General features: G+C 37.6%; 1 protein-coding gene across 1 annotated transcript; it reads right to left on the reverse strand.

Moving 5' to 3' along the window:
* Window positions 1-545: 545 nt before the first annotated feature.
* Window positions 546-20471, reverse strand: lg14h18orf21 (linkage group 14 C18orf21 homolog). Its single transcript, XM_044138685.1, has 5 exons — window positions 20132-20471; window positions 15775-15797; window positions 14212-14441; window positions 1745-1938; window positions 546-1620 (listed from the first exon to the last, which is right to left on the reverse strand). The coding sequence occupies exons 1-5, from the start codon at window positions 20224-20226 to the stop codon at window positions 1458-1460; spliced, it is 705 nt and encodes a 234-aa protein (XP_043994620.1). The 5' UTR covers window positions 20227-20471; the 3' UTR covers window positions 546-1457.
* Window positions 20472-20597: the final 126 nt, after the last annotated feature.

Here is a 20597-nt window from a genome sequence, read left to right on the forward strand (position 1 = left end):
ATCGAAAGCCTAAATAAGTGAAAACAAAATACCCCAAGATTTGAACATCTCATGCACTTCTGTTTCATCCATCATAAAAAAAACTTGATTTAGTAGTGGCCAAAGTAGAAATCAATTTATGAAAGGAAGTTGGTAAAGTTTCTGTTTGCATGTGGTTGACTTAGCAAACACGGGAGAAGAGGCTCTGGTCACGCAGAACCTAAAGACTTGCAGCAAAATGTGTTTCTGCAAACTATTAACACATGTGAGGGAATATGTGACACATTTTTCAGAAGAACAGATACTTCTGCAAGCAACTAAATAATCTTAATTTGTTTTGTAGCTGTTTACTGCACATAAAGTTGTCTGTTAGCTATTAACAGACCACTTGTAACCAGGATCTATGAAACCTGATCATTATTAGGCCTCATTTCACAAAATGCATTAAACTTCTAGGGGATAAAATTTGTTGACTATCCTATCATATAATACCTCTAATCAAGACCTTCTCTTTAATCAGACATGCTAGGTGCATAAGAAACATAAAACAACACATAAAGAGCATGAATGGTGAAAGTAGTTTTTTTTTAATATTGAAAAAAGTTTAATTTCAGAAGCAGTTTGAATACAAATGTGAGGTATTTCAGAATACAATTCACTGAACGACATTTCCACAGTATAGCAAGAAATCAGTCAGTACAAAAAACCCACAAAGATTCATTTAATACTAATGCGCTTAAGAAATTGTTTAAAAGAGTAACTGTATGTAGCCAAAGGAGTTATCAAACAATCTCTCAAGGAGTTTTGATGCTATTAAATGTTCAGACAATAAAATTATAAAATTTTTCTGTACAGATTATAGGCAGGTGTGTGTGTGATATGTAAACATGTGATTTCTTTTTTCTCTGTTAAAGTTGTGAATATTGTCAGTTTTGACTTACACCTTAAAATAAATTTGTATACATACACAAAATTGCTTTGGCAAAATATATAGACATGATGAGCCTCCCTGTGCCATTATAAAAGCCTACCAATGGTTCAAAGGCTAAGAGTTAGCCGAAAACATTTATTCCTAAACCTTTTACATCACATTGTATGAGATCAGCTTGTTCTATGGTTATGTCAGAAAAACTAAAGAATATTGGTGTGTAAACAAGCTTGATGAAGATGCCTCAAAAATAGCAGAGACAATGTAAGAGAACCAACTCCGGTTTAGGAGTTTTCAGGAAGCATTCCCCTTCGCCTGGCGCAGCAGAATGTGCGAGAACTGATTGAAAGCTCAATGCTTCTTGTTATGAAAATTAGGACGTTCAGGAGCGCCCTCCCAATCAGCCCAGCAACACTGATCCTTCCCACAGCGGCTCGGAAACTTATGTCATTTAAGTTCCTCGTTAGCCTGTGCTGTAAACAAGTTGGAACATTGGTCTTCCTTCTTGTTTTTTAAGAACGAGAGTAGCGACAAAAAGTGAGCGAGAACCTCAGAGTGAGGAGAGGAAATCCTTCAAGCCTCCTTTCTTTTTGCCCTGGCTGTCCTCTCGTGTGAGGATTTTGCTGAGACGCTGAACGACCCAGGTTTTGGATCTACAGGAAGACTTGGAAGAAGAAGTACTTGAGCCTGAAGTAGTGGAAGTAATGGAGGATCTAAAGGAATGAGACAGAAGATACAAAATTCAGATAAATTTAGATTCTTATTATGCTGAAAAAACAAAAAAAACAACTCAAGTTATGATTTCATTATTAACATCAGTATGATTGGGTAATGCACCTCGGTGTACTTGACGGTGTCTTATCTTTGCCAGGGGTCTTGGGCGTGGTCGTGTTGGATCTGCTGCTGGACTGGGGAGTCTTGTATTTGCCAGCGCTCCCTGGTGTGCTGTGGGTCTTAGCGAAGCTGGATATAAAATCTCTGTTCACCCCTTTGTGTATGGATGTCTTACTGCAGGCGTGGCAGGTGGCCATCTGGAATAATGAGAGAAACAGGACATATTCATTAATACTTCACGACCTGAGTTCTCATGCGAAATGAAGCTTTCAGGTCAAGGCGGCTGCAGGCTCGTCAAAAGGTCCAGCAAAGTTTTTTTTTAGTTCACAAAACATTCCTGGAAGAATATTCAAGACTTAGTAGTCAGGTTTATGTTTTATACCCTCATCAAACATAATTGTATTTTTCAGGAGTGGTACTGATATGATGTGGCTGTTGCTGTGCAGTTTGGCCTATTTGAGTAGCAGATGCAGGCTTTAAAAGTTATACTCTCTAGACCGAATTTCTTCATAAGTATACAGTTCCGATACACTTACACACAATCTATCTCAAAGCAGAGAAATAAGAAATAAACATGACATATAATACAGATGGAAATAAAACATTTGGCTCTGTCGAAGGAACACAACAGAGCCACTCTGACCACTAAAAGTCAGAAGGTGCAATGTTCCCATTATTAGAACCTCATGATTCAAGACGGCAGTCCAAGATCCCTGCCTCCAGTAAACATTAGCAGCTCGTTAGGGTAGAGTCAAGCTTGAAGAAATACAATCGTGTTGTTGTTTACAGAGTTAGATCGTCAATAATCAAATAAGTGAAAATTGGGAGTCTTACAAAAAAGGTAATTTTAACCACATTGACTGATCAAGAGAGCGAGTCCAGAGGTGATCAACAACCTTTTATAAGATGTGCAGTTTTCCATCAGTTTGCTTTTCTTTTCAAAACATTAATTTAAAGCAACTGAACAAGATAAAAAACACAGTAATTGAAACCATATTAAAAGGGCCAAAGCTTCCAAGAGGAAAAAGCAAAAAACCAGAAAGCTACTTTTTTAACAGCAAAAACAAGCCATTAGTTTTCTCTATGAAGCTCTATGTTTTTGAATGTATAAAATAATCTATAGATTTTAATTATTAAACTAATTCCTAACATGACTAAATGTAAATCTAGCATGTAGCATGTAGAGCTGGCCAAGTCTTAAAACCAGTTAGAGGTGTATCGGTAATCGAATCAAGAGTCGAGGTGCTGACAAATGCTGAGGAGGTGGAAAACTCACCGAGACAAACGTAGTCATTTCAAGAGTCTGACAGGTGGTATGCGTTGAGAGGAGTTGAGGGTGCCGGAGTTCAAACTGACTGAGCGGAAACTGTTTACTACACCAGTCTGCGTGTCCAGCTTTATAAAGGCCCTCACGCTGGCCCTCCCACTGTTACACAGGGGAGTGGCTCAAAGGAAGGGGACTAGCCAATGTTCTGCAGAAACACTCTAGATTAATCAGGAACATGTGAACCTAATGCAGGGTTCATATAACTGCAACATGCACCAAAAAGCTATTTTATTGATGATTTAAATTACAAAGTGATAAATTAAGTAATTAATTCAGTCAACGGTATATGCAGAACCAGCTTTAGACTTATTTAGTCATTATCTTGGAAAGATATTGCATGATATTTTCCAACATTTGTCAGAAACATAAACTGACTACTGTAAATGCAAAAGGCACTTATTTTTAAATGATCATTTCATCACTAAAGGTAATTGCACCCTAATTCTAATTATTTCCAGCCAGTATTAGCAATAACTGGCAAAGAGCCTTTTAAAAACAAGTCATTGCAGACTTGTTGTAATTCAGCCATATGTGGGTTTTCTAGCATGAATGGCTCATGCTGTAGAGTCTCAAATTTATTTAATCCAGGACTTTGACTAATCCACTTCAAAACATAATAATTTTTTTTAAATGAACCATTCAGAGGAGAAGTTAGTCATGTTCTTTGGATTACTGAGCTCCTGCACAACCCAAGTCTTCATTGAGATCATCAGAATATTTTTTTGGTGCTGTGAGTCTTTGGGTTTCTTTTGGTCAGATGTGGTTTGGACCAAGAAACTCTTCCGTTAACATCATATTTGCTTGTTCTTACTGTTGTATAATAAACACTGACTTTAATTGAGGCTTCCTGGATGAGTCACCAATCCAGTCTAGAAGTAATTTTTGGAGGCCAGCCTCTCATAAGGGAAGGTTCACCACTAAACAATGTTTATTTGTTGTTTAGATTGTTGTGTTGCCCTTTGAGATCTTCATCAGACAGACTTTATGTAAGTAGGTAATTGACATGATGCGGGGCCATGTTGGTTTTTTTCCTAAGGAAAGAAAATAATCAGAAGACAAATGTTTATATTAAGTCGGATTGTTCTTGTGAGATATTAACGATGAACTTAATCATTAAGCGAGACAAAATAAAGTAAAACATAAGACTGTAAGCAGACAAATACTGTTTGATAGCACTAAGTTTACTGTGTGATTTTAATAATCACAAATTCGGACTAAACATCGATACACTTGGTAATTATTTTATTAAATATGCTTTTTACTCACAATGTTGTCTATAAAGTAATACTTGGAGACAAACCATGGCATCCCAAGCCTGCCTGTTGTAGTTTTAAAGCAGGATTACTCTCACAATGCTTTTATAGTTTAAATATTATTATCACCTGTATTTGTAACAGCTAAATTTGTCTACCTTGAAATGAAGGAAAACGTTTATGAGGCGTCTTTCAGTCAAATGACTGACAGTGCCACGTACAGCTAAGTGATATAGTAAGGCAAGTCTAAGTTCCACATAGAGAAACCTCCAGTCTTTTGGTTAGTATGTTATCAAGATAATTTATAACATAGCAAAAGCATGACATGCAATATTTGTAGTTTTTTAAACGCATCATTTCTTAAAAGAATTGGTATACCTTCCTATCAGAAACAGGCTAGTGCTTACTTGGTAACAAGTAATTTCAAGTCAGATATTTCAGCATGTAATATACTATGACGTTTAAAGGCTGTGTTATATCTGATGATAAACAATATACAAAGAGAGGTGAGAGATCTGGAGAAATGAGCAGTAAGGCAGGAAAGATTCATATCACATTCTACCGGTGTTCCGGCTACAACGACCTCTGCCTTTCGGTAAATCATTACAGTTTCATCAAATTAAGCCCAAACAGAAAACTGAAAGCTACGCTTTGCTCTAGGTACTGCAGCCTTCATCAACACATACTGGAACGAATTATGGTCATAGAGACTTATGTAAACGCTCTGATTTCACTGGTTTGAAATCGATGACCGGTCATGATGTTTGCTGGGATTGATGGAGTGGCTTGTGCTGAAGGGTGTGTTGCTCAGAGTTCTGGATGAAACGCAGACAGACAGCTGGCTACAGATGTTTACAGCTGCTGTGACATCATGCTGTTTATGCTCCATTTTGCACTGTAGACCCAGAAGACCTGCAGCACTACAGTATTGGAACACAACTTTGAAACAGTAGCTCTTTTGCTTGGGAACTAGATTTACGAAATGGATATAACAGGAAATCCAAGCCACAGCGCCACGTGTGCCTGTTTAATTTACACTAATCCTTTGACATGCTGCAAATGCAACTTGGAGGGGCACACGTGAGTTGCTGCCACGAAGAGATTTAATTTCTTCATCTTCCAAGTCTGGCTGCAGACAAATAAGCACCGTGGTCAATCAAGCATATGGCACAGGTGAAATGTTTCAGCATAGAACAGGGGATAAGAACCTATTTATGTACATCTAGAGGGATATTAAGAGTATTTTCTATTGGTGAAAGTTAAATAAATGGAGGTTGACCATATGATCAGACAGATAAAAAAAGTACATAGGATTCTTTCATCAGTCTATTATTCTCTCCATGTTGTGTATTTTTAGAGAAGCATTTTCAGAACTTTATCCTTCAAAACAAATATAGAAAGTTTCTTATCAGACTTGCATGCTTGTGTGTGTGTGTGCGTGTGTGTGTGTGTGCGTGTGTGTTTTCTGTCAATGGCCAACACAGATGACAGAAATGCTTAACCTTTACCCCAAAACAAATACATCATAGCTGTTTAGCTTTGGATTTCATGCACGACTGCAGATGCAGCTATTAAGTTTAATGCTGTTGGCAGGTGCTGTTATGAAGGCAGGACTAATTCATCTGTCGAGTCGCATCATGCTGGGATACTAAAGAACATTGGTTCTCACACATGAACAGGCTGGGCAGAAACGGCAATGTCATACTGCAACTCTAAACAAACAGTTTTATATAACAAACTGTGTAAGAACATGTTAATCCTTTTGGGGTCGGACTGATCATGAATCCGGCAACTTAAAAGAATAAGCTGGGAGCTGCAGAAACGCCAGTCTTACCGTCCACAGTGGAGCCATTTTCACATCAACAAGAACTGAAAGGGTGACAATTAAGAAGAACAGCCTTTGCTCCAAAACCGACACCATCGAGCTCGACTGAAATGTGCAGCTGCCTGCTTGGACCGAAGAGAGAATCGACCAAACATTAGCGGGGGTGTTTATATATTTAAGTCAGCACGTATAATCTCATCCCTAATGGTTTAAATGAAAGAAATTTCAAGTCGGTGCGTATAAACGTTCGACTTGTATTTCTCTAAATTAAAAGCAAATTTACCAGGAGCATCATCTGCAATGTGAGCCACAGTCTCATTGAGCAGGGGCTTATGCATACATTTAAAAGAAATAGCTTTAGGGCTTAATAAGCTTAGAAGCTAAACCTATAAAGACACACAAGCCCAAACAGACCCGTATAAATCAATTCTGCAGATGGACTCCTTCTATATTTAGCCTCGGCTGCATAAATACCTCCCCTTCCCGTATTTCTCTCTTGGTGCCAGAGGTTGGCTTGGGTTGATTAGTCTGACCTTAGAATTGTGATATACCCACAAGGATGAAGATGAGCCGACCGACACGGCGACTGACTGAATTAAACACATGTGGAGATCCTGAGCACAGATAATCACCCTCACAAATGTTTGTAAGTGGAGTGTGTTGAAGGTGATGTAGACGAATATCTGCTGTGCTGTGAAAGTCATCACAGAGAACATCAATTCGTCACAATGAACCTGAAGGAAGAAGAGCGGCTGGGGGCGATCGATAAGCGTCCCAGCAATGCTAAGCTTTTCTACAACAACGGTCGGTCACTGTGATCTCATGCCATTAGACACAGTTTCACCGTTTGGAGGCCAACGGCTCGATAAATGCAAAGAAAATCAAGTGTAATCTGTGACATGGTGCCATTTTAGAAAAGAAAAAAGAAATGTTGTGCATTTATCTCTTCCAGTCAGTCCTTGGTCATAATAGAGGTTAAATTTTTTCCCTGCACCACTCATCTGACACAAGTCAAACTACACCACAGAAAGGACAGAGAAGCTTCTGCTGAATTATTGGTAGTCTGTGGCATTGTGATAATGTCTAGTCAGCCAGATTGGACAAAGTGATGTTAATCGTGATGCTTGAACTTTTATAATCTGTTGCTCATGCCTTTTCCTCCCTGGTATGTGTGAAAAAGTTATAGCATACTGCACATGTTATTACAGAGTTCCTCACCAAAGATATAATTTTATGACGTGATAAACTACGGTAGTTAATCATAACAAGAGGAGACAGAGCCTTTGCAGCTCTTGGCTCCTAAATTGTGGAATGAGATGCCGCTGAAGGTCAGGCAGCCCTGTCTCTTCCTGTTTTTAAAGCTAGTTTAAAAACATTTTTCCTCTTTGGTTTTTAGCCCAGAGTGAGCTAGCATCTGTGTCTTGATGCTGTACTCTGTGTATGTTTGGGTTTGTTTTTATTCCTTTTGCTTTATATTTGTATATATATTTGTATGTTTGCTGTTTTGCTGTTGTTCTTTGTTTTTATTTTTATACAGCACTTCGGTCAGCTGCTATGTTGCATTTTAAGTGCTTTAGAAATAAAGAGGTATGGTACAGCATGGTATAACCAGAACCTTCAGCTCCTACTGAAATACTTAGGTGAATTTATGTATATGCAGAGTTAAACTTCCACATATGTTTTAAGTGTAAAAAAAAAAAAAAAAAAAATAAAAAAATAAATCCACTATGAATTTAAACATATGCACTCAGCTCCTACTTAAAAAAAAATCTGTACAATCACAAAAGCAGAAAACCCCCCCAGCTAAAATAAATCAAATTAAAGTATTGACCAGAACTATGTCTTTGTCTTGCAGACACACTCAAAGAAATTCCAATGTATTTTTTCATATAAAAGTTGTTTAACATGCAGAGAAATGGACACAACAGCTTGGAGACAGATGTAAATTTAGAAATCGCTGATTATCATTAGAGATGATGAATGGTGCCTGGGTGGCTCCATGTCAGATATGCTATGAATGTCATTAATGTGAGGACGCGCTGCTGGATTCAGTTACAGCTGAGAAGAACCGCAAATCCTGGTGAGTCGAGGCATCCAAAAGCTGCTCACTGGGGGCTCATAAACAAGGGCCTCCTTGATTCATTACAATTTAAGCAACAAAAGGATCACACGCATACAGAATTATTAATAACATAAAGATTAAATAACGTGAGGCAGAGAGCAATATAGATGACATGCCACAATAATGTAGTAAGACTCTGTTTTTAGCGCTTATTTAGCTGGACAGTGTATATCCTAATTTTAAAAAATAGAAATATGAAATAGAAATAATAAAATATCCATAACCTTACGCATTCTTTTATGCTCAAATGAAAGGTTGATTTAAAGCTGTACAAGAATTTAATGCCGCCATTTTTCTTCCATTAAGGGGAAATTTGTTTAGTTTCCGTGTAATACTTGCCCTGTTTTTCAGAACATGTTTGCTTGAAGGCAAATGGCATGACAGGAGAGAACAAGGGGCTTGTGAGGTAAAAAAAAATATTTAAAAAAGTGATAATTGGATAACTAAACCAACTGTTAGAGAATCCAAGTTCTCTTCAGTCATTAACTCCCCAAAACACCGCGAGTATATTTAGCGGGGCAAATGACTGAACTGAAGTTGTCTCTACTGTAATAAACGATCCTCCCGAGAAGCGTAAATCTATTGTCAAGGAGGACAGAAGGAAATATGGAAGAGGAGGATATGCCGTTCTTCTTCGCTCCATTTACGGTCCGTCTCCCTCTTGTGGGGGCTGCAATCCAACTTATTTCCATATCCGCTGCGAGATAACTTGTCGAGCAGGCATAAACATATCTGATTTATAATACCTGCAGGACACGGCTCCGCAGGGTTGAGGAAAGGCTGTTGTGTGCTGGCATCCACCTCAAGGGCAGCACATACATGCACACACACACGTCAGGGAGGCAATACGGTGTGAAACTGGAGGCTGAGGGGCCATTTACAGCCCAGAGTATAAATATTCTAAACATCTCGGTGAATGAGTGTGTTTACAAAGGGCACGTGTTTTTCTTAAACCAGCATCAAACTTTAGAGACAAAGCTGCAAGCAACCTTCTTGTAACCAAATGGGGAAAAAAATGGCATTCAAAAGAATTTAAAAACAAAACCAAATAATGTAGAGCATTAATAAATAGTTCACGAGCTAATTTAAGTAACTCACAGCATCCTTCGGTCTAAAACAGGACCGCACAAATGTTGACACTTCTAGAGAACAAGAACAATGGGTACCAAGATCTGCTAATACTCATACCTGGTTTAAAATAAACTTGTGTCAGGGGCTACACACTCACATACACAACCACGACTCGGTTACAGTAACAGAGTGCTGTGATTCATATCTGATAAAGCGACTTTTTGTATTTGACAGCAAGAAGATCAGACAAATGGGAGCACAGCTATAAATCTCTGTGTGGACACAGTGGTAAAGCACTAGCAAATGAGTTTAAACAAGGAATAATCCAGGATATCTGGATAAACAAGGAAGATAAAGGAGACTCCAGCTAAGGCAGGGGTGTCAAACTCCAGGCCTCCAACAACTTTTAGATGTGCCTCTGCTGCATCACATCTGAATAGAATAATTATGTCATTAAGGCTCTGGAGAACTGATCTACACAAGGAGGAGGTAATTAAGCCATTTCATTCCAGTGTTTTGTACCTGTGGCACATCTAAACACTGCAGGACAGCGACCCCTTGAGGACTGGAGTTTGACACCTGTGAGCTAAGGGAATGAAAAATCTTTTAATGTTAATGTAGATGTAATATTGAACATAAATAGACTAAAGTCTACTTGTTTTATCCCGGCTATTAGTGTCAATTAAACTTCTGAACAAGATGTTAAGACTTCGGAAGAAAGTATTTATATTTTGTACTGGGTTGTCAGCAGCTCACAGTTGGAGCTTTAAAAGGCTCAGCTATGGGATTATTGCTGATTTTTGGTTTTAAACAAAATTATGATAAGTATGTCCATCCATTGTAGGTGAGCAGTTGAGTAACAATAAAGTCTGTCTATATCTAAATAAAAGCAGTTAGATAGTGTCAGGTATTCTTGTATTTTCACTCAAAGCTAAACTGTGAAGATACAGGTCAATTAAAAATTGCCATAGCAACAACCTAGAAAAGGGCTTTTAGAGTATTTATGTCGTATGCCTTTGCAAAATAACCAACCATCTATGTCTGTGCCGCTAAAAACTGGATTAAAAAAAATCAATAACATCCACTAAGTGCTCAAATGAAAAGAATTAAGAATCGCCAACGCAGATGTTTTTTTTTTTTTTTTTTAAGATACAAAAGATACAAAAGAAATACATTTTGCCAATTAAGCATTTGTCACATTTAGTGTGTTTCATAAATACATTTAAAAAAAAAAAAACGAATGTAAAAGGCTGAGTATTATGGTTTGGGCCCTTTGAACCAGGGTTGGTTTTTATCAATAATGAAAGAATAGATTTCAAACATTTTATGCGTTTACATTCAGGTCAGAGCTACAGAGACTGGCTCTCAGACTGACAAACACCTTACAGTCTGAGTTGTCAGCTACTCTGTTGTGAAAATAAAGCTAATAAGCATTTCTGCATTTTTATAACCTGCCTTTAAAAAAAAGCACTGGATGTATGTACATATTTAATTTAAACATTGGCCATTCTCTTCCTGAGAATGACCAACAATATAACAGGTGGAAAAACAAAGCAAAGTTCTGACTTTTAACTTACAGGGAAACTTAAAACGGAACCAAAGCGAGCAGCTCTTGAGTGAGCAAGAGCTCACATTGGGATTAATCTTTTTCACACACATACTATATATGAAACAGGGTCATTTAATTACTTATCTAAGCTGAATATTTTTGGAAGTATGCTGTTTAAGTGGAGGTGAGGTAAAAATAGAAGAAAGGAAAATTCTCAGATATAAACAGTCCTTGAAGCACCTCTGCCGCTTCTATTTTGAAACCATGACTGCCATCTTCTATGTTTAAAGAACACAAGAAAATATTTTCCTCCGGCCACTTTGCTGTTGCCACGCTCCGTTCATCTGCATGGAATGTAGGAGCTAAAGAAAGAGCATCACCCCACATTTCTCCTCTCATCTTTACCGATGCAACAACCACCTTGCTATTGCCTCTCAACTGAGGGCCAATTCCAGTTGACTCGCCAGAAGACGAAAGGGAAGCAATCATTTGAAAAAACAAAAACAAAAAAACCCCAACAGAGAATAAAAATATCTATGGGTGACATTCATGGAGCAGATAGGTTTACAAGAAAGTCATGTGACCATTCTGCATAAACACTGTTCATTGTAATGACAGCTGACATGTGAGTAAGAGCAGATTTGCGCAGTCACGGCTGAGTGAGGCCCAAAGTGAACACAGAGGACGTTTGATGACAGGGTAGTTTAACGACAGGGTAGTTTAACAGGCTGAACCAGAAATAATGCTACTTATATGTTCTGTTGTACTAACAGCTTTGCTCCCAGCTGTAAATCCAATTTAAGTACCAGATGTATAATTTTGGAGCATATGCTTTATTCACGAGTTCAGATGCACTATATATACTCCATGATAACAGAGGCACTTTCAAATAGAGTTAAAGAAATGTGCAATCAAAGTTCAGACACATATGGTCTAGCTGATAAATTTGATTTAAAAGGTATCTTTCCATTGCAAACACAACACTAAGTGATGAGATAAACACAACCTTGCAAATTGAGACCTGGTAGTTCTTAAAAAATAATAATAATAAAAGAAGTTATACATGCGTGTGTTTCTTGGGATTACTTGCAAGGAATTTCGGACACCTGAGAAGTCACAGAAACAAAATCTAAACTAAATCACGGAGCAATTAGAAAAAACTAAACTCTGTGCTATAAAACAACTATTTATAGATTATAGACTAGTAAACATTTTGGTGTTATTTTTCTTCACAATATTACACATACCAGGGTAAAAATGGCTTAAAACAAACAGATTATGGCACTTCTCTGATTTTTACTTGTAAAGGGGCAATAAGCTTTGTTTCTACTCAAAGTTTATTGTAGCTGGAAGGTTACTTTTCCATGGTTATGGAGTTCTATAGTTGTTGTGCTTCCTTCAATTTTTATTTGCTGTTGTGAGATGTATGGTCTTATGCAACAAGTGGGAAGCTAGGTATTATTTGGATATTCAAAATAAATAAATAAACAAAAAATGATGAAATCTCTATCATTTTGCATCAATTGTCTAGAACATAAAAAAAAAAAAAAAAAAAAATCCAAATAGACACATTGGAGTTCAACAATTCATGGCATCTCAATACTGATGGAAGACACGACTTCAAAAACTCAGAAGTCTTTCTATCTATAGAGCCATGTATGCTCCCACTGTATAAACATGCCAAGTTATGTGATTGTTATTTTCAGTGCTGTCACAGATGGAGTTCCTGCTTGCTCATGATTCTGACAGCCTATTAAGCAGCTGTCTCCTCCCTGATCAGTGTCAATGAGTTGACAACTTCAGTATGAGGCGATTTATCATGGTAATATTGACAGAGCACTCACAGGAATCCACAAAGGCAGGAGAAGAGCATACAGCAAGCAACGGGTATTAAAATTATTGCTACTGCTGTCTCATGTTTAGAACTTCGCTGTGCTCATCCTTTCACTACTTCCCATCCCTATCTACCCATTTTCCCTGAAAATAATTTGCATAAACAATAAGGAAAGGCTATAGACTTTCTTGCGAGGCAAAGATTCTGCAATGCAAATGAACCCAGCCAGAATTTATTGAGGCGGCAGTGCTTTCGCTAAAGCAGCATGAGGTGAATGTCAGATGGGCTCTTCAGTGTTTCTCTCCAATTTCAGCTGACGGATAGAAGGGAAAGAAGGCCCTGTGGTTGCACACTCCATCACCAGCGCCCTGTACTACATGAGATAACCAGGAGAGTGGGAGTGTGAAAGCCAAAATATGCTTTCCATTTTGTCACTAGTAGGTGCCATTCATTAGGAGGACAGGGAGAAAAGAAGCAGAGTGACCAGCACCGGAGGACATCGATTCTCTTCCAGGTACACCAAATATTTAATTAAAGGCCATGGGAGAGGCATAAAAAACATTATTAAATAATTACTTTGTATTACAACAGGGATTATTTTCTAATTTGTAAAACAATAAAAATAAATTGTAGATTAAAATGCACATGAGGAAATTTGGGTTCATGCGGGGCTTAATACTCAGTCAAGAGTATGACTGGAGAATTATCTTTCTACCCCGACCTGCAAACATACATTAACAACATACCATCTACCTGATCATCACGCCAGGTTATTTGAGTTAATTAAAGAAACAAAACAAACAAAAAACACCTTTAACTTTTAATTAACAGAGTGATTTATGTACTGGAATATCAAAATACTGCATCACCACACGTCCAGTTGATGGTATTTTCCAAGAGTGTTAAATTGTCTGGAACATTTGAACATAGCTGGGCTGCTTTTTAAGTGACAAAATCAAACAGAGCTCATCTGACTGTGGCAACATAAAACGCCACTCCAACTAAAAAGGGGATTTAACTGAGGCTTTAAGAAGAAATGCTATAAGTGGAGGCAGATAAACAACAAAATATTGTAGTTAATAACAAAATTATAAACAGAAGCAGCTTTGGAGAAATGTTGAAACAATAAGATGTTTTTAAGCAGTGACAGACAAGGATAGCAGTAGCAGATACTGCACTACAATGTACTGAATATTCCAATTTCTCAAAAAAAGTCAATACTCTAATAATGAACCACTTTCTAAGTTGATTGATGTGAACAAGTTCATCGTGAGGCTTTTTATTTAGAACTATTATCAATATATTCAGTTTTTTGTCCTTTAAAACTTGAGTTAGCTTTTGTCAACTGTGACTTCAGCAGCCAATAGTTACCGGTATTCTTTAAAATATGTTTTTAGCTGTATTTTTTATGGGATGAGTTTACATAGATTTTCATAGTAACTTTCCCTTAAAATTATGATTTTGGACCCAAGGGAAATTCTGTGCTCACCACCATTGAAGACGACTTTTGGAAGCGGATCAGGAGCTTTTTTTGCGCCAGGCTCAACCGTTTTCCTCTGGCTTTCCTAAGCAGGACTTGCTTCACCCGCGCCGACAGACGCCGCTTCGGCCGCAGCCGCACCCGGTGATTCTCGGGCTTCAGCCACTGGTAGCAGTAGGAACACAATGACATGTTCTGCAACAAGTAGTAGACCCGATCTTTGTTTATCTTCTGTTGTCCTGAAATGACAAGAACAAATCAGTCAAATGTACCACAACTTAAAAAATTACAGCAGCTAAAATTTCCTTGATAAAAAAGAGAAAAGACAAAATAGCAATTGAGAAAGTTAAGTATACTTATATATCGCCAATCACATTAGACCTAGTCTCATCTATTAAAAATCAGAATCAGAATTGTAATTATGTTAATTAACCAACAAGCCCTTATGCCATACTTGGAGAAACAAATATGAATATTTTACAAAAATGTATTTATTTTTAGAATCAAAATTTCCATGTTGTGATACAATATAGTCACTTAACTAGAAATTTAATGACTATATTGAGTGTCATGAGTTGATCACAGGGTTTAACTTTACAAAATGTTTTCTCTCTCTCCAAAACGTAAACTCATTCTCACACTGGTGAGCCCACCTTCAGAATCTTTATGGAAGAGGCATGAAGGCAAAATAAAAAAAACCTCGATAGAACAATATGGTCAACAAAGCAAAAAGTTAAACTGATAACTTTGGAACCAAATTTAAGCAAAATGCTGTAACTTGAATTAGACTCTTTAAATATTCAAACAACAGGAACAGACGCAAGAACTTATCAACTTCTAGACTAGCAGAAGACAATTACTGACTTTAAAAAGCATTATCTGACATTTAGTCATCTATATACGTCCAGATAAACAATTTACCATTATGAAGTACTTTAAGAGCAGCATAGACACAATCTTTGGGATGAATCATTCCAGCTCAAACTAGAGTCACAATGAAGGACTTTGGGTGGAGTGTGCCAGTGAGTGTGGAAAACGTTCTGATTTCTTTGTGTCTTCAATACTGCACCTTGTGCACTGAAAACAGTTACGATGCATGTACATATGTTCCAAAAATCTACAGCAAATAGTCTTTAAGTCCTCAGATTTTCACAGTCCAATTAGTTGTTCTTGCAACAATACTGTGTGTTCTCCAGACAAGCCAGTTGTTTCTTCCTAAAGCACCGGCACCCGCTCTATTTGCAGAGTGAAACCTTAGCAGTCTTTGTTAAGTAGCATCAATGTCCGCGCCCTGATGTGGTTTATGTTGGCACGGGTCTGAACGTGCATGTGCGAGCGCGCGCTTGATCCCAACCCGCAGTCTGCCGCAGACAGCTGGATGGCGGGGCATGTTTGGCCGAGGATTTAGTGAGTTTCATCAACCTTGACAAGCTGGTGACAAGGTCCTGCTCGCTACTTCATTTTGTGGTTCTAGCTTTTACGCTTTAGGCCATAACTGATGAAAACATGAAAGAATTTAAAGAAGAACTTCAAATGAAAGGCGAGGTCAGAGATAAAAAGGATTCAACTTACTTTCAGCCTGGTATGGCAAATGCCTGTGAAAGAGGAACATGAGATCAGATTAGACTTTGTAAACAATTGAAATTATTTAAAAAATATGTATGCTTTCTTGTGCATTTTAGTAGGATATTTGTGCATAACAAAAAAATTGGCCACAAATCAAATTTTTTCTTTTTTTTCTTGTCTATGAATGAATTTACAGAAACAACGTATTAGAGAATGGGAAAATCAATTTAGAAAAAAACGTTTGACACTGACTTCTCTTCTCCTGTTATGTGTGGTGGAAAAACTCCAACCGGAAACCCAGTGGGGTCTCTCCCGACCAATATAGGGCAAGTTCACCTTCCCGGAGGGCTTTGTCTACTTTTAGAGCATTCTCAATGAGATATTTGCACAAACATTTTAACTAAGCCACCGATAAGCCCTGCTAAAATTAGCTCTGGGCCTGAATCAATGACTGGGGTCATTTGGTATCCAGCTGCACGTGAGGCCGGGTCAGGCTTATGGAAGAGAGAGGGAGGACATATCAGGTTGTTTTTAATCTGGAGCTGGCCCACAGCGGGAAGAAACTGCATCCCACTGTGGGCCAGCGGTGAACTTTTTCACATTTTGTCACATTTACAATAACAAACTTCAATTGTATGTTAATTCTCTCTGAAACACTGTTTGCATTAGAGCTAGATGGGGTTTAATGAATCTGATGCTTTCTGTGGTGGACAAAGATTTGGGATTTAAATACAAATCTTTGTGTTTAAATAATTTGTATCATTAAGGACCTTGTGTTTCCAGTCCTTAATGCTATGAATTAAGGTCTGGAAAACATTTTCGGATTATATCGGAGCCTTTTCAGAAGACGCGTAATTAAAGACAAGCTGTAGTCCTCTGCAGAGGACCTTGAACAGTTTGAGAAAAATGCTTAAATTCTTCCGAAAGCTATTCATTCTAACATTTTCTCCTAATAAGGCAATATAATATTTGATTCCATTAAGATCCAGATGCAAAACCACAATTCAAATAACTGCCTTAGTTTAACCTTAAAGGAGAGTGACTACTACACCGTCTGATTGCATAAAACCTCATTCTGAAATTTTCCGGCACGCAATCAAAGCAAAGACCCAGGGTCTTCTGGGAATTCAGTCTTCTTCCTTTTTCTCAGATGAGCTGGCTCCCAGAAACTGCAGACCACGACACACCCCACTGCACGGAACTCATTATCATACTTGTCATGCATCTCCTTTTAAGTGCATACTTCGCTGTGGTGATAGAGACTGGAGATATGTGCTGTAAACAAGGACTGCGGTCAGCAGGGAGATGCAATCTGTAAAGGACTGTGTTGTTTATGTGTTAAGAAAAGAAGGACACATACTTAAAATAAAACTGTAACTGATATTGATATTAACGGTTATAGACAGTCAATGTTAACCTAAACATTGTGATGGTAGACAGCACCTGTGGGGATTTATTATATTTTATCTGCTATCTCCTACTGAGACGGAGAGTCAAAGTGGTAATTAAACGGTGTGACTACACATTCAGCTCAAGAGAGAAAGTTAGACAAGACTTTAAGAATTATTTTCAGAGATTAAGCAAACCTTTCACAAATTGTAAACTGGTTTTCATTCAAGCTTGCAAGTGACTGACCTCATTTAACAGAGGTCCAGGCAATGTTTCTAGTAGTTTCACAATAACTGGAATATAGATCACCTGAGCACAGTGGTGTTTGTCAAGCGGTTAGAGACACCTATATCAAGCTAGTTAATATTCATGGCTACTATTACACCACGAAGACTGAAGAACACTTCAAGAAAATCTGAGAAAAGCTTATTACAAAGTACATGTCAGGGGATGGATCCAAAAAAATAATTGAAGCAGAATACAAGGTGTTTATGCAGTCACTTATGTTACATTACATTGTACTGGGTTGTATTTAACTGTCATTATTTTGTAGAAATCAGTTTTGATTTTGGTATTAATGGTAAATGGCAATATTGTTAACATAAATTTTGTTGTCAATCAAGATAGATTTGTAAAAGCAATAAAAGCATAAGGAAATCTCTGGGGGCGAATACTTTTATAGGCACTGTACATCAGGTCATGCCTCTCGAGTTATGATAAACTTTTAACATAATTTAACAAACAGTATTATGAAACTCTAAAATTATCTTTTCTAAAACAACTATACAAGCAAAGACATGTAATCAAAGCAGACTGACATTTGCTGTCAGCCGTAGACTGAAAAAAGGTGAAGACAGCAGCAGTAGGCATTAGCACCACATTTAGTTGCAGAATTTATGAGCATTACACATCCACAAACTAACACTCTAGTGAAATAATGGTGGAGAGATCCTCAATACAAATGGGAAAATGGTGGAAGCACAAGGAAAAACAAAGAGGCATAACTGAGGTTATTTTAATGGATGCCAACAATAACCTTCACACACTTCTTCACATCTAGAGAGATGCTTAAAATGGGGATTCTTATCGGAGTAATCTTCTACCTATTATTCAGTCTTTCATTTTTTTTGCCCTGGCTGAAGCCACTTTAATTAGCTCATCAAGTCAAGTGTAAAATTTTGGCTCTGGGTGATGTTTATGCCTTCCCTGCCAGGCACTTTGGCATAAAAATGGATTTTGATAGCCGTCTGGAAATGCATCTCGAAATTGTGCCTCCTGGACTGTCGGTTGCTGTTAAAAACTGTCAAAAATGTTCAGCAATAGTACAGATTATTATAGCCAGGAAATATGAGGACTAGGCCAGAGTATTAATGTAACAGAATGACAGCACACACATCTGTAAAATATCCCTGATTTGGGTTAAATGGTAAAACTCATGTCTCTGTTTCCATTCCTAGTTTTGCCCACAGATTTCTTGGCTATGGTGAAAGTCAAACCCGTCTCTAAGACATGGACTTTGGATCCATGTCGCTTTAAAGCTCATGGAAAAAAATTAAAAATAATGCAGATTGGGAGGATTAAAGTTATTAATCCACTTCAACAAACTGCCTTCAGAAGCCACATGATGAGTAAAAGTCTACCACTGTCTCTTTTAATTTCAATATGAATGCAGCATTTCTACAAAAGTAGAAAAATAATTTCTTCAGATGAAATAAAATTGTTGGCCTCCATGCAAAATGCTACATGTGCAGTGTGAAAACTAACCACGTACATCTGACCAGTGAAACATTGTGAAAACAGCATCACGCCATTGCACAGCCTTTTTTCAGCAGCGACAGAGAAGCTAGTCCAAGCTCGAGGAAAGATGGATTGGGCTAAAGACGAGGCAATCCTGTTATAGGCAGCGGAAAAGTTGGAACTGGAGCAGAAATTTACCCTCCAGCAAAACAATGACCCTAAACATACAGACAGTCAAAGCTACAAAAGAACAACACTCTTGTGTTCGAACGGTCCAGTCAAGACCACAAATACAAAGCAGAATAAAAAGCAACACTAACGAAGCAGCAAACTGTGACTGCTGTGGTAAATTGGAAGATGGCAATACCCTGAACCAAGAATTGGCCAATCATCAAAAAGAAAATTGAAGAATGTGTGATGTTCTCCATGTTTATTAAAAAATGAGAAAAACAACAACAAAAATATAAAGTATAGATTAAGTTTTTGGACTAAAAGGAACCTGGTGTTAACCTGTATCTCAACCAGTGAAAGTTATTTTACAGTATAATAAATAAATAAATAAAACTTGATTTTAAAAAGATCATTTACAAGGGACAGTATAATTTGATCTGAACTGCCAAATTTGATTTTTATCAGCTCTATTTAATAAAGTTGATCGGATATTAAAGTACAGAAAAAACTAATTTTGCTCATCAATAAATCAGTTGAAATTAATAGTTCCCATGCACTATAAACACATCAATCAACAGCATAAACTTTAATGAATAAGGTTGGGGGATATATTCTTTGACACAACAGTAGATACAGTCTTACACTTAGCTTATTTTCTTCGTGAATTCAAAAATACTATCTTTATCGAAGGAGCAGGTTTGTTACTCTTAAGTTTTATACTCCTTAGAATAAAGAAGCAGAATGGACTAATAGGAAACTCTCAGATAAGGCCTTCAAGAAAACCGGAAATCAGCCAGAAAAACCTCATTAGTGCTTGTTTATTATGGCTGCATTATTCAATGTTAATTTAGAATCAGGCAACTCTGGTTCGGTGGGCTATTAGATTGCTTTAAAATACCGGTGACAACAGAGTTACCAGTTTTAAACCAATAAAATTAAATTGCCCTCAGTTACTGATGAAGGTCTTCCACCTAGCGGACCCATAGTGTCATTACAACGATACAGCACACAGCGGTGTGGCTCTAATGTAAAGCTACTCGTAACGTTGACAAGAAGCAGTTCTTACATGAGATACCGTGACAACTCCGGGCATTTCTCCTCATACACCAGAGACGCCTCCAGCAGAAACCGTGCAGACATTTCATCAGGACGTGGCAGCATTTTTCTTTCTTTTTTTTTTTTTTTGAAAAAAAGAGGTCTCCTCGTGTTATTGTTGAAGAGGCGAAACTAAATGGAAATAACTTTAACCAGAAAAAAAAAACTGAACTCTGAAATAGTCATGTAGTAAAAACCGAGACTTTAAAGAACCGAAAGTCAACACTGTTGGCACTGTTGTCCTATTTAAAGTGTGAAAATGATCACCGGGCAATCCCACGCAAACTTCGCGTCGCATGGCTCTGATGTCAGCGTCGTTGCATCATGGGAAACGGAGTAAAATAGTCTCTCTCTCTGTGTTTCTCCTCTGTCTCACTATGGTTGTCAGAGTAAAAGTACATTTTGAAACTCTAATCTTAGAAGTCATGTTTTCATTA

This window comes from Gambusia affinis, linkage group LG14 (assembly GCF_019740435.1).
Source record: "Gambusia affinis linkage group LG14, SWU_Gaff_1.0, whole genome shotgun sequence".
Lineage (NCBI taxonomy): Eukaryota > Metazoa > Chordata > Actinopteri > Cyprinodontiformes > Poeciliidae > Gambusia > Gambusia affinis.